The 14407-nt window shown below is 40.2% G+C and overlaps 1 protein-coding gene across 9 annotated transcripts in view; it reads left to right on the top strand.

Moving 5' to 3' along the window:
• DDX31 (DEAD-box helicase 31) overlaps nt 1–14407 on the top strand; it is a 77529-nt gene that overhangs the window by 8502 nt on the left and 54620 nt on the right. For 8 of the 9 annotated variants that reach the window (XR_004031466.1, XR_004031465.1, XR_004031464.1 and 5 more), the window contains exons 4-11: nt 631–674; nt 2119–2189; nt 3162–3226; nt 9583–9627; nt 10968–11009; nt 11785–11849; nt 13522–13641; nt 13774–13880. Coding sequence is in view for 6 of the 9 variants with exons in the window: in XM_003276785.3 (XP_003276833.1) it covers nt 631–674; nt 2119–2189; nt 3162–3226; nt 9583–9627; nt 10968–11009; nt 11785–11849; nt 13522–13641; nt 13774–13880 (559 nt within the window). In the remaining 3 variants the exon portion in view is untranslated. Of the gene's footprint in view, nt 1–630; nt 675–2118; nt 2190–3161; nt 3227–3538; nt 3811–9582; nt 9628–10967; nt 11010–11784; nt 11850–13521; nt 13642–13773; nt 13881–14407 lie in introns of those variants that run through there. The other variant, XM_030818089.1, reaches the window with a different exon arrangement.

Raw genomic sequence — 14407 nt, 5'->3', positions numbered from 1 at the left:
AGGAGAGGGAACTGTACTGGCATCTTGCTGTTAAAGGACATCCACAGTTTTAGAGAAGTGAGGGAAGAAGAGTATTTTAGTGTGTGTTCTACAAAGAAATGGACACTTTAAAGGAAAAAAAAGTGAGTTCTCCAGACTCATGAGTAAGAAGAAAAAAATATATTAACTTTTAGGCAGGCTTTGTTTCCTCTGCACTTACGGTTACAGCTTACCTACCCCTTCTGTAGGGTGGGTTACCTAAGCTTGTTTTCTCACCTGTAGGGTAGAACAGGGTTTCTCAGCCTTGGTGCTGTGGACATTTTGGACTAGGTCAGTCTTAGTTTTGGGGACTGTCCTGTGCACTGTAGGATGTTCAGCAGCATCCCAGGCCTCTACCCACTAGATGCCAGCAGTGCCCCCCTCCCCTGGTTATAGCAAGCAAAAATTTTTCCAAACTTTGCCCCATGTCCCCAGGGAGTTAGGGCGGGTGGCAGAATCGCCCCGAGTAGAGAGCACCACCTGGGTGGAGGAACTTAATTTGATCATAGTAGTCAGTGTCCTCTCAATAGTTTCTCCTTTTTTGTGTATGTAACTTCTGTTAAATATTTTGTATCAAAATATTAATTAAAGCTTTTTCATCTTCTCTTTTAGATTTCCACAATAAATACGGTCTTAAAAATGTCTAGTATGACCAGGTAAGAACTTCAGGCTCCTCTTGATTTCTTAGGCATTACGTGGGTATAACCAGATGAAACCTGTGTGTGCAAGGCAGAGCAAATTTGTGTCTTGGCATTAGAAAACAGTGCCAGGTTATCGACCATAAAGGGTTGTCATCTCTCTTAGCTACTCATTCTCTCCTCCTGTTAAATGGAAAGACTGGCTTTCCATCCAGTTCTGCCCTTGGCTCTAAACTGCAAGAGACGTCTCATCCAGAAGGTGGGCTGCATGAGCGCCGCTGTTTTCTGTGCTTCCTTGAAAAGAATTTAGCCAAAATATAGAATGTGACCATGTCATTTCTTAGTAGTAAGAATTAGGGTCAACCAAAAAGACAAGAGTAAATGTTCAGTTGGGTAGAGTGGGATACTGAAAAAATGTTTTCAATGTTTGTTACAGGGAATGACTCCTGGAAAATAAAGAAGTAAAATAGGTGTGAGGAGATGAGCGTCCTTGTTTTGAGTATTTGTGCTTCTGTGCATTTTCATAATGATTTTTTACTTTTACTAGTAAAAATTAATAAGAATATTAAAGACCAAATTAAGGGACCTCCCCACAAGTTTTTTGTTTGTTCGATCAACCAAATTTAAGTGATTTTTGTGTCTCTTTTGTTTCTTGTTTTAAAATACATGTGTAGACACACATTTCAGCATGTCCATAACCTTTTCCTGGAGAATGGACAGCTGCTGCTGGCTCTCTGAATAGTTGGCGAGCTTTCTCCTGCTATCCTGCGTGGAAACCTTTCCATTATGTTTCATTGTGTTTCATATTCCTGTTAGTGAAGGCAAGAGAGTGTGTGATACACTTTGTGATAATTCTGATTTGTTGTCATGCCTGTTTCTTTTTCTTTTCTTTTTCTTTTTTTTTTGAGATGGAGTTTTGCTCTTGTTGCCCAGGCTGGAGTGCAGTGGCACGATCTTGGCTCACTACAACCTCTGCCTCCCAGGTTCAAGTGATTCTCCTGCCTCAGCCTCCTGAGTAGCTGGGATTACAAGCACATGCCACCACTCCCAGCTAATTTTTTGTATTTTTAGTAGAGATGGGGTTTCATGATGTTGGCCAGGCTGGTCAAACTCCTGACCTCAGGTGATCCACCATCCACCTCAGCCTCCCAAAGTGCAGGGATTACAGGCATGAGCCACCACAGTCAGCTGCCTGTTCCATTTTTAAAAGAATTAGTTTAATAGAATGGCCAGTCTCTGGTTTCCCTCACCATTTTCAGGCTAAGTTCCAAAAATATAACTAAGGTTTATCTTTATAATCATCAAAAGTTTCTTCACACCTTTATTTGAATGCTTTGATAGCTTCTAAGGAGGCAGTTGCTAGATGAATCCAAGTGTGGGCAGTTGCCTTTTATGTATCCTGCATCTCTGCTGGTAACTGGATAATATAGATAAAGTGTGTTCTTTTTTTCGGGTGGCCCAGTGTTCAGAAGCAAAGTATTCCTGTGTTGCTGGAAGGCAGAGATGCTCTCGTGAGATCCCAGACGGGCTCAGGTTAGTCTCATTTCATCTCTGCCCTTTTTCCTTTGCTCAGGCCCCTGGTCACGCAGTAGGTTTTGCCATGAGGTGTCTGGGTTGGTGGTGGTGGCAGTTTTGTTTCGTTTGGGGAAGGGAGGCCATGCTTTTGATTAGAGCCTTGAATGTGTTCACATAATGAAAGGAAGGGGACAGTTGATGGTACCACGATGAGAAAGGATTAGGAAGTAGTCAGGTTCGGCTATGATTTCCTCAGATCCTATTTCGGGGCTTTATCAAGTCCCACACTCTGTGGCCACAGTTGCCCATTCTCACTCTAGTGGAGAATGAGTGTTTTCTTCTGGCGTTAAACAGAGTGATTTCTGGCCTGAGCGTACACTGATCAGATGCCAGTTGTGCTCGAGACAGAACACTGTTTCTGCCGTGTTCCAGGCCAGTCTGGACTTGCTGTTTTGACCCTTGTGTGCCTCAGCGGGCAGTCAGCTATCCTTTACTCCCACCAGCTCGGCCACCATTCAGAAGGCTGGGTACCCAAAGTTTTTGCCATCTGTTGGTTTCTCTGTCATTAGAGATTAGCTCTAGAGTACAGACTGGCTCCCAATCACATCAGCACTGCAGAGATGTAATTGACCACTGAAGCTCATCTGAGAGGGTAGGGAGGACTTCAAAGGTGGAATTTTCTGGCTCCTACAGACAGCCATCAAGTTGAGCTTCTGTGTAATTTGGGAGACATATCGTTATCTCTTGTTAGATGAATAAAGGAACTGAAGCTTCTAGTTTTTAGAAGTACTCATTTTACAAAGCAAAATTGGGATTCGTGGCACACAGGGGAAGTCCCTTTTCACTTCTCTTGGATGTATAATGGGCAGTTTCCCTTTCCCCAGAATTTAGTACTACTGGAAGATAGCAGAGCCTGTTTCCTTTACATCCTTTGCTTTTCTTACATCTGTAGGATGTGTGATTTTAATTGCTTCTGCTTTTTTTTGAAAGGTAAAACTCTTGCCTATTGCATCCCTGTGGTCCAGTCCCTTCAAGCAATGGAGTCAAAAATACAGGTGTGTATCAAATGTGTTTTTCTGCCATTGATCATAGTGCATAAGCAACCATCAAACTGAACCATAACAGAAATATTAGGACTAAAAGAATCTGTTTTCACTGAGTATTTTTTTCACCTCCTTTTAATTTATTTATTACATAAATGTGTTGTATCTAGAAACTGTGCCTAGAGTAGAATAAATACACTTCACAATTGTCATAGTAAGTATAACAGGGAAGCTTTGTAAGATGCTCCCCGTGTGTCAGGCGTGATACTTTGCATGTGTTCCCTTCTTGAATCTTTGACTGCTCTCTCCCCCACCGTGTTATAGGTATTACTGTTATCCACATTTTACAAAGAAGAACAGAGGCTTAGGAAAGTTAAACAACCAAGGCCATGCAACAAGTAATGGTGGAACTAGATTTCTACCTCAGTTCTGTTTGGCTGCAGAGACCAAGCTCCTTACTCTTGTGTAAAGACTTACAGTGAAGGTTAATTACTGGCTCCTGTGCTATGTAGGGGCCATGCATCTGTGTCTTCCACAGTACCTAACATGGGACCTTTTACAGAATGGTCACTCAATAAAGGTGATTTGGTTTCGCAGCTATCCATTCATGCTGGAGTCTGTGTTGTATATAAAGCATTAAATTTTAACCTTCTAAGTTCCAATGTGGTGTTTACTTTTGACCAAGAAGGCTGAACTTCATATTTAAAACAGTGGTTTCTCATGAACAGTAAACAAGAAAATAAGCACCCATTTAGCTGAAATGTTAATATGAGGACAAAATGGGCTGCCTCATTTTTGAGATTATCCAGAATTTATCTTTAGTTGTGAAACATGTTAAGTTAGTGCCTAGGTTGAGTTCCCTAGGAGGCCAGTTAACTGCTGTGATCCGTGGGCAGAGGCTTCATCTCAAATGCCAGCCCAGGATCCTACAAATATAGCCCTCGTTATTCTCAGCTGAGAGGAAGTGGTAAGACCAGAAATAGAAAGTGAGGTGAGTGCAAAAAACAGACAAAAGCTAATCGATTACTGTTTTTCTCAGTTTGGATATGCAGAATTAGCAGTATATCTAGCCTACCTGATATTGAGTGACAAATGTTAATAGTGTTGCATTACAGTCTATAAACTAAAAATATCCATGAGTTCAAACTGATACAAATAAATTATTGAATAAATAAATGAGGGAGAAGGTAGAATTCTTTATGTAGAATTCTAATAAATAAATATAGAAATTATAGAAATAGAAAGTCACCATTTGGCAAATGCCACAGTAATATTGTTTCAGGCGTGAGTTATCATAGATGCTAAAATGAGTGGATGAAAGTGTTGATAACACATATGGAGAAGCTGAGAGAAGGGCGTGTGGAAATTCCCTGTATTTTTTAATGCAAAATTTTGTAAGTCTGAAATCGTAAGCCTGAATTCATTCAAAATGAATAGGTTCAGAATTTTTTTAAATCAGTTAAAGAAACCCTACAAAATCATCCAGAGATGGAGCCAAGTATAGCCATTAAAAAAATGATACTTTTTCAATTACTATTTGTGAACTTGAGCAAATATTCTTGCTTTGTTACTTGAAAAAGAGCAGGTTACAAAATGGTGTGTATAGTGTGACCCCAGTTTCATAGGTAATAGTTGTGTATGTATGCATGAAAAGGCTAGAATAATTCTTAGCAGACTGTTAACATCGGTTTTCTCTGAGTGAGGAATTTTACTTCCTAAAGGTAACTGATTTTTTTTCCCCCTATTAAGTGCTTTACAGTGAGAGAATTTGTGTAAAGTGCTTAGCATTGTCCCTGGCACATAGAGAAAAATAAAGGTAAATTACTACAGTCATGTAGTAAAGTCTCATCCACTTACGTACTCCAGGAGAACATCTTGCCAGTGGAGAGGTTTTTCTTTATACCAGTTGAAGAGTTTGGACTATTTGAGCTGGAATGGCTTATACAGTTCTAGCCTAACTCTCATTTCATAGATCCATGACTGGAGGATGAGAGAGATTTGATGACATACACATCAGGGGAATGGTGTGGTGGGCAGCTATGCTCAATCCTGGGTCTGAGGGTAACTCGAGGCAAATTGTTCATCCTCTGTGCCTCAGTGCCTTTGCTGTGGCACAGGGACAGTAGCAGTCAGTGCCTGTCTCCAAGGGCTGGAATCAGGGTTGAGCTAATGTGTGTGCAGTGTTGAGACCCGACGTGCAGTACGTGGTGACATCATGCTTTAGCCATCGTCAGCAACGTGGTCATGTGGCTAGTTGGAGGGGCAGTGATTTGATTGGTTATATTCAGAACCATTAATAAGCCATGTCATTTTTTACTTGCTGCAATATTTTAAAAAATCACAAACAGGTCATTCTATTAAAGACTGGAATATTCTGTAGAAACACAGTTTTCCAAGCCTCAATTTAATTCACTTATTTCAAGTAATACTCAATATAGTCCATTGGAGTTCGTTGTAAAATGATTTGACCTGTGGAAAACTTATCTGGAGGGCACAGCAAATTTAAGGCACCCAACAGATCCTTAAATTACTTTGGTGATGGCATGAGAACGGACTGCTTTTCTGTGTTCACACTCTTCAATGATTTTGGCTCTGATTTTTTTTTTTTAACATCATATCCATCCTCCCTCACTTACTTGTGCCCTGTGAGGAATTGATTTTTCTTTCTTCTTCTCTATGTAGTTACACCTTTTGAAATGTCAGAATCTCCTAACGTCACACGGTGGCACGTTGCTACTGTTGTACTAGCATATTTACCATTCCTAGCTTGCGTTCAGTGTAGTCTCACAAAGTCGATGTTGAGTACAGACAACTCTGGTTTGAATTCCAAATCCTTTTCTTCTTTTGGGTAAATGTTTCTTATGCAAAACACGAAAATCATACTCGTAATTGAATTTGCTGTTAACTCTTTGCTTAGCTTTGGCACTAACATTGTTTTGTTCATTCATTCAGTGTCTTTGAGCACTTCGGATGTGCAAGGCACCATTGGCTTAGGGGCCTTTTTCGGATTACTTTGGTTTCTTCTATTTTTTTATTAATACTTTTTAGATATAATGTACCATATATATACTTTTCTTTTTTTTTTTTTTTTTTTTTGAGACGGAGTCTCACTCTGTCACCCAGGCTGGAGTGCAGTGGCGCGATCTCGGCTCACTGCAAGCTCCGCCTCCCAGGTTCACGCCATTCTCCTGCTTCAGCCTCCTGAGTAGCCGGGACTACAGGCGCCCGCCACCATGCCTGGCTAATTTTTTTGTATTTTTAGTAGAAACGGGGTTTCACCATGTTAGCCAGGATGGTCTCGATCCTGACCTCGTGATCCGCCTGTCTCGGCCTCCCAAAGTGCTGGGATTACAGGCGTTGAGCCACCGCTCCCGGCCTCATACATGTTTTAAAAATTTCGAAGAGTACCAAAAATATATATAGTGAAAAGTAAAGTCATCTATTCCCACTTTCCCCTAGTGGCACCGTTTGCTTCTCCAGATGCCATGGTGGTTATTACCAGCCTCTTGTATATCCTCCTGGGGAAATTCTCTGCATATCAAGCAAGTATGAGGATGTGTAATTCCTCTTACCACTTTTTTGTGAAGTTTTTTGTTTTTCTGTTTTGCTTGGTTTGATACACGAGTGGTTGCTTTGTTATGCAGGATGTTCTGTGCCTCGCTTTGGTTCCTTTGATATGTTTTGGGCTCCTTAATTAGCACCATATTGGGCTACCTTGTTCTTTTTGATGACTGCCTAGCATTTCATTGTATGTATGTATGTACCATGAATTACTGACTCATTCTCTTATTGGTTGGTGGAATTTATATTATGTTCAGTATTTTGCTACAAACAAGGCCACTTAAATACTCTACAGTCTGTAAAATATTCTACAACCTCTTTACACACACATATGGTCTATAGGAGAAATTTCTGTAAGTGGAATTTGCATTTTTATTTTAGTAGGTAATGCCAACATTAAACTTGAAAGGGAATATGCCAGTGTGCACTCCAGCAGCGGTGTAGAAGGTCCAGTTTTCCCATGCCCTCCAATGCTCTCAGCTGCTTTATGTTTCTTCTTCTTCTTTTTTTTTTTTTTTTTTTTGAGACAGAGTCTCGCTCTGTTGCCCAGGCTGGAGTGGAGTGGTGCAATCTCGGCTCACTGAAACCTCCCTCTCCCGGGTTCAAGCAATTCTCCTGCCTCAGGCTCCCAAGCAGCTGGGATTACAGGTGCCTACCACCACACCCGGCTAATTTTTGTAGTTTTAGTAGAGATGGGATTTCACCATGTTGGCCAGGCTGGACTTGAACTTCTGACCTGAAGTGATCCACCCACCTTGGCCTCCCATAATGCTGGGATTACAGGCATGAGCCACCACATCCGGCCCTTTATTCATTTTTCTATTTGAATTTTGTTTTGTTTTGTTTGAGATGAAGTCTCGCTCTGTCGCTCAGGCTGGAGTGCAATGGCATTTCTGTAGAGACAGGGTTTCACCATGTTGGCCAGGCTGGTCTGTAACTCCTGACCTCAAGTGATCCACCCACCTTAGCCTCCCAAAGTGCTGAGATTACAGGCGTGAGCCACTGTACCTGGCCAAATTGGTCTTTTTTTAAAAATTGAATTACAGGGCTTTTTAAAATATATAAATTAAGGAAATTAGCTCTTTCTCTCAGGTGTGGCATATTTTCCCCCCAGGTTATCATTTGACTCTTGGTTTTGTTTAGGTATTATTTTTCCATTCTGAAATTTAAAATTCTTAGGTAATAAAACGTATCGGTGTTTTACTTTAAGGTTTCTGAGTTTTATGTCATCTATTAAAAGGACAATTCCAGCTTTGTTTTCCTAACTTTATTTTTTTTCTCACAGGACTTTTGAATTAAACCATCTTTTTCTTGCTGATATAAAATGGCCCTTATATTATTTTCTAAATTTTGTTATCTGTTTGATTCTATTCTCAACTTTATTTGCTATTATAATCTCTATTCATTTGCCAGTATCATTATTTGTAATTGCTGTAGCTTTAAATTATTTTAACATCTGATGTTTTTCATAAATATCTTGGTTATTTTTGTACATTTATTTTTCCATATGAACTTTCAAATCAGGTTGTTTGGTTATATATGTTATTTTATATATACACATATTTGTGGCATTTTTGTTAGAATTACATTTATGGAGTGATTTAGAGAGAATTAGCTTATATGTACTATTGCATCTTCTTATCTGGAAATAGGGTGTATCTTTCTGTTTATTCAAAATTTATTTTATGCCCCGAGAGGTGTTTTTAAATTTTCTTCATGTAGATTTTGTATATTTTTTGCTTATTCCTTTTATCTTTTTTGTTGCTATTAACTTTTTATAGTGGAAGGCTATTGAATTTTTTCTTGAGACTGAGTTTTGCACTTGTCGCCCAGGCTGGAGTGCAATGGTGCAATCTCGACCCACTGCAACCTCCACCTCCCGGGTTCAAGTGATTCTCCTGCCTCAGCCTCCCGAAGTGCTGGGATTACAGGTGCTCGCCACCATGCCTAGCTAATTTTTGTATCTGTAGTAGAGACGGGGTTTCACCATGTTAGCCAGGCTGGTCTCAAACTCCTGACCTCAAGTGATCCATCTGCCTTGGCCTCCCAAAGTGCTGGGATTACAGGCGTGAGCCACCGCCCCCGGCTGGGTATTGATTTTTATATGTTAATTTTGCATTCAGCTGCTTGACAAAATTACCTTGTTTGTAATAGATTTTACATTAGTTCTCTTATGGTTTTTTTTTCTAAGATAAAATGACATCTGCTAACAATAATTTTGTTTCCTGTTTCCTAATTTTATACATCATATTTCTTGTCTGATTGTATGGGCCAGGACCTCTAGAACAGTATTCTAGAATAATGGGTTAGTGGGTGTGTTAGTCCATTTTTACGCTGCTGATAAAAACATACCCGAGACTGGGAAGAAAAGGAGGTTTAATTTGACTTACCGTTCCACATGGCTGAGGGAGGTCTCATAATCATGGCAGAGGACGAAAGGCATTTCTTACATGGCAGCAGCAAGAGAGAATGAGGAAGAAGCAAAAGCAGAAACCCCTGATAAACCCACCAGATCTTGTGAGACTTACTCATTATTACGAGAATAACCGGCCCCCATGATTCAATTACCACCTCCCTCCTGCCCCCCTGCCCTCCCTCCTACAACATGTGGGAATCTGGGAGATACAATGCAAGTCAAAATTTGGGTGGGGGCACAGCCAAACCACATCAATGGGCAACCTTATTTTGTCCGTTTCTTCATTGAGAGTGCTTCTGATATTCTACAGCCGGCCACCCCTTTGTCCTGTCCATTTGGAGTCTGCCTTTGTTTATCCTGCTCATGGCATTTCTTTTCTGTGTGTCAACAGCGCAGTGATGGCCCCTATGCCCTGGTGCTTGTGCCAACGAGAGAGGTAAGCAGGCTCCCTTTTGTGGCAAGTTTTAAGCACATGCTTTCACTAATATCCCGTTGAATTTAAAAGTGGTTTTACCATGTTTCTCCCTACTGCACAAGCAACTGCACACCAGTTCCATTTGCCTGGAAACCATCCTTCTAGTTCTTGTCAAGGAGAAAAATTCAAGTAGTCTGTGAGAATCATAAGTATGGAAAAGTATTTTCCTATTGTCTAGAAACTAATGACACTATTAAATGTCTGTTTAATTGTGTTTTGAATTAAGTTGCTAAAAAAAAATGAAAACTACAAAAATGTAATTTTCTAGCAACTTAATTCAAAACCAAAAGCAGTTGGGTCTGAAAATGAACCTTTTTTTTTTTTTTAAGAAGCTACTGCTACCAAAAATGTTACTTGTTCCTAAAAGTTAAACTTTTCAATATTTTTTTCTTTCTTGGTGGAAATCTCTTCTATCTGATCTATTTTATTTGCCTATAGAGGCTAACTTCAGATTAGGGTATCTGGTTTCTATATCAAATGCTAATCACTTCCTTACAGAGAATTGATCACAGAGATGATTTGAAGTCAGCTTTTTATATAGCCTGCAGTCCCCTATCTCAGCTCAGTCCAATGAAGGAGCAGGCACAGAAGCTATTAAAATTTTTACAGCAGCAAACTTGCTACTTCTCTAGGATGCTTCATGAATACTAAATATGTGGAAACTGTATATACGTCCTTTAAGAACGGGATTCTGTATGAGGCATTTTTGAAGGTGGTTAATGGTTGTAGCCTACTTTAATTTTCACTTGCTTTGTTCTCCAATAGAGCTGTTGGTTTGCTTTTGTTTTATTGATATAAACTTGAGGAGGGACCATCTACCAGGCTTCAGATACCCTGGCACAGTTGTAGAATACAGTCATCACACCTTGAGAGTGAAGTTCCCAGAGGCTACCCTGTTGCATCACTATTCTGGTTTACTCTGCATACATATTATATTCTTTCTCTTTCTAAGGAGAGTCAAATTCAGGTTACTTTGTTTCATTCCCTTACATTTTTGTGCACCACAGACTTGAACTTCTCTGTGTGGCACTCTGGGAATTTGAGCCAGCAGAGGGAGCACAAAACACTATTTTTGTGTATGTCCAAGAAATAGACGTGGTGTCTTTACCCTCTTTGCCCAAATTGACAGGTTGCAGAACCAGTCTAAGAACAAGGTATATTAGATTCTGTGTATAGGATTTTTTTCTTCTTAAATCTTAACTTGAGGTCCAAGTTTGGATCCTAATCACATTAAATTGTCTTTAAAAAAAAAAAAAAGAAGCGATCCTGTTCATCATCTATAACTTTTAAAATTTTTACAGCTGGCTCTTCAAAGCTTTGACACTGTCCAGAAACTGCTTAAGGTAAGGCAAACCATGAGTTCCATTTTATCTTGCTTGCTGACTTTGAGGAAGGATTTAATATACTACAGTCTATTCTTTATTTTCAAAGAGATAAGAATTATTTCCTTTTGCCTGGATATCTCTGCTCTCTCTAGGTAGTTTATAGGTTTTTACTGATCTAAACCTACCAATTTCTAGCTTAGCTGGATTGTCAGTGACTCCTGGTGCATAAAGTCCTACAATTTGTTCATCATAGTCATTAGCAAGCCACATACAGAAATTCACAGGTACAGCCTGACGGTGATCCAGTGGAAAGCAACTTAGCTGCAAGTAGGGTTTGTTTAAGAAAGGAGAGTGAAGGCTTCAGAGTCAAAGCAAGCCAACTCACCAAATTGGATCATGAATTGATCCATCCTTTCTTTTATTAGGGGTGGAGAGTAGGGAAAGGTGTTGCTTGGGTTTTATCTTAACCCCAAAAAAGGCAATAGACTTACTGACATGTGTTTTCAATTCAGGCTGTGTGGGAAAAGAAAGGCAAGCTACTTGAATGATTTAAGAAGCTCACATTTCTCTCTCACTGTGGTAGAAGCTAGTTATATACCTATAATTCAAGTTACTGCTGATAGTGAACATGGGTGTAGCAATGCCTAGGAATTGTGTCTGCACAATAACACCTTATACAGTGAGAAGCGCCAGTTCTCTCCCATGCCTTGTTTAAGGAAAGGGAATTTGGAATCAATGTCTGATGTTAGTAAAGGGGGCTTTGCACTGACTGTGGTCTGCTGTCTTTCTGTAGCCTTTCATGTGGATTGTGCCTGGAGTGTTAATGGGAGGAGAGAAGAGAAAATCAGAAAAGGCCAGGTAGGAAGAGGTTTGTTGGTTGTTGTTTCCTTCTTGAATCTGTCCCGCCTTCCTATTCAGTAAGGCTGGGTCCTTCTAAACCTGCTGAGAGCTTTATCTCAGGCTCTGCTTCCTAGTCCCAGTGCACAGGGACAGATTGAGTCAGTGGGGAGCGGTCACCTCTAGACGGTGCTGTTTTTTAAAATATTAAACCTATAAACAGGTTTCCTTCTGATGTTGCTAGTAACAGTGCTGTCACCTTCTTAACTCCCACCTACCCAATGCCCTATAGCATCCCTGGTTTAGTATACATCCACCTGCGTGCCACTCACTTTTGTGGACATTGAGAGTTTGGGGTTTTGTTGTTTGCTTTTACAAAAACAAGATCATTCACTTATATAATGCTTTGTAACTTGCTTTTTACGACTGAATATGTTTATTCCTTTATTAGGATGTGTAATGGGTGTCAGTTGAAAACTGTTGCAACAAGTAAATCTCAAATTGTCTTCATTCTTTTGAAAACATTTTTATTGTATTATAGCTTAATAATCAGTACTCAATAATGATGCATGTAGTCTATAACTGAGGAGTAAATATGAAACCTGAAACCTCAAAGCATTGGTTAGGATTCAACTCAGCTGTGAATAACAACAATAATAACAAATAACAGTGGCACAAACAATATACAAGTTTTATTTTTCTTTCACATTTAAGAAATCTGACAGAGCCAGTCCAAGGCTGGCCCAGTGCTCCAGTGTCAGGGACCAAGCTCTTTCTGTCTTTTTGTGCCACTATGGAAGGACCATTTTTAAGGTTACCTCATAGTCTTAGATAGTTGCAGACACTCCAACCATTGCATCTAATTTCTTGCCAGCAGGTACAGAGATGATCATACCTGCTCCCTCCGAAGGTGCTTATGTGATTCCCTTTACCTTTTATCCCATTGCTAAAACAAACATAACTATACTTAACTGCAAGGGAAGCTGGAAAATATATCCAGCTAGGCTGGGTGCAGTAGCTCATGCCTGTAATCCTAGCACTTTGGGAGGCCAAGGCAGGAGGATGACTTAAGACCAGGAGTTTGAGACCAGCCTAGGCAACATAGCGAGACCCCCGTCTCTACAAAGAAAAAAAAAATGTGCTAAAAATTGGAAGCTTTTATTATGATGGACTGACAGGAAAATGGTTGTTTGGGGAATGAGAAATTAGATTTATTGTATATAACCCATGGGACAAAGCTGAGCCCCGTTGTATGGAAGTTACATAAAGGGCTTAGCATAAGAAAAAAGTGGCCTAGCAATTGGAGCACATTGGCATGGGATCACTTGCTCAGATACTAGATTCCCTGGCACAGAAACCTTCGAGAACAGGGTAGACTACAATCTCTTTGGAAGGTTCTAGAAAGGATTTATGAGTCAGATAAAGAGCATTGGATTATGTAGTTATGATCCCTTTCAAAGTTAAAGTTTTATGATTTTAATGTAATTTCAGATTTTAACAATTGCATTTCACAGTACAGGGAAAGACTCAAGCACAGCTTTCTACCCGGTTTTTATATTTTGTCATGATTTCAGGCTATGGCACGTTTGCACTGTACATGAAATGAGTCTGTCTCTTTTGCCTTTTTCCTGTGTTTTCTATTGACGTAGCCCTGTTTGATTTACTTTCTTTTATGATATATAATTTTAAACAGACTCCGCAAAGGAATAAATATCCTTATCTCAACTCCTGGACGCTTGGTGGATCATATAAAATCCACAAAGAACATTCATTTTAGTCGGCTGCGGTGGTTGGTGTTTGATGAAGCAGACAGGTGAGCCTCGTCCCAGGATGATGACAGGTAGAAGAGAAGGGCTGTTTCTGCTCTCCTTGTTGCAACTTCTGTAGCCCCTTAGACCACATTTGCTCTTCATATAGTTGAAAATTTCTTTTTTTACAACCACAGAATCTTGGATTTGGGTTTTGAAAAGGACATCACAGTGATACTTAATGCTGTAAATGCTGAATGCCAAAAACGACAGAATGTCTTGCTATCAGCGACACTCACAGAAGGTGAGTTGAAAAGAAGTGATGGGTCCTTCTTTGTTCTTAATGAAGAGGAAGGACCTAGATTTAATCTGGGTTGTTTGCTGCAGTGATTCTCAACCTCAGGGAGGTGGGGGGCAGGGAGAGAGCTGTCCTTAGAAGACTGCCTTTTCAAACTGTATGCTCTGCACTCCCAGCTTCCCTCTGCAAGTCATCCAAGACAGATATGTTCCCCAGGGCATGGGGAAAGGGAGAAAGGGCGGGGATGAGGACGAGAAAAGACTGGCTGCTGTTGGCTTGGTGGTTTCATGAGGTTTTTGTGCACTTGCAACCCATGGAGAGCAGGGCCCTTGCACTGAAGATAATGACCTCTTATCTGAGCGCATTTTTAATGTAATCACTCTTCCTCCTATAGAGCTATTGAACTTAAAAAATATGTCAATGAAGCTTTTCTCTGTCTTCCATCCATGTGAGATGGAAATTCTTAGCTCTCTTTTTTATCATTGGGAACACGAAGGCTTGGCAAAGTTCTATCACTCCACCAGAATCACCCC

This window comes from Nomascus leucogenys, chromosome 8 (genome assembly GCF_006542625.1).
Source record: "Nomascus leucogenys isolate Asia chromosome 8, Asia_NLE_v1, whole genome shotgun sequence".
NCBI classification, from domain to species: Eukaryota; Metazoa; Chordata; class Mammalia; order Primates; family Hylobatidae; genus Nomascus; species Nomascus leucogenys.
This window is presented reverse-complemented; position numbering and strand designations above follow the sequence as displayed.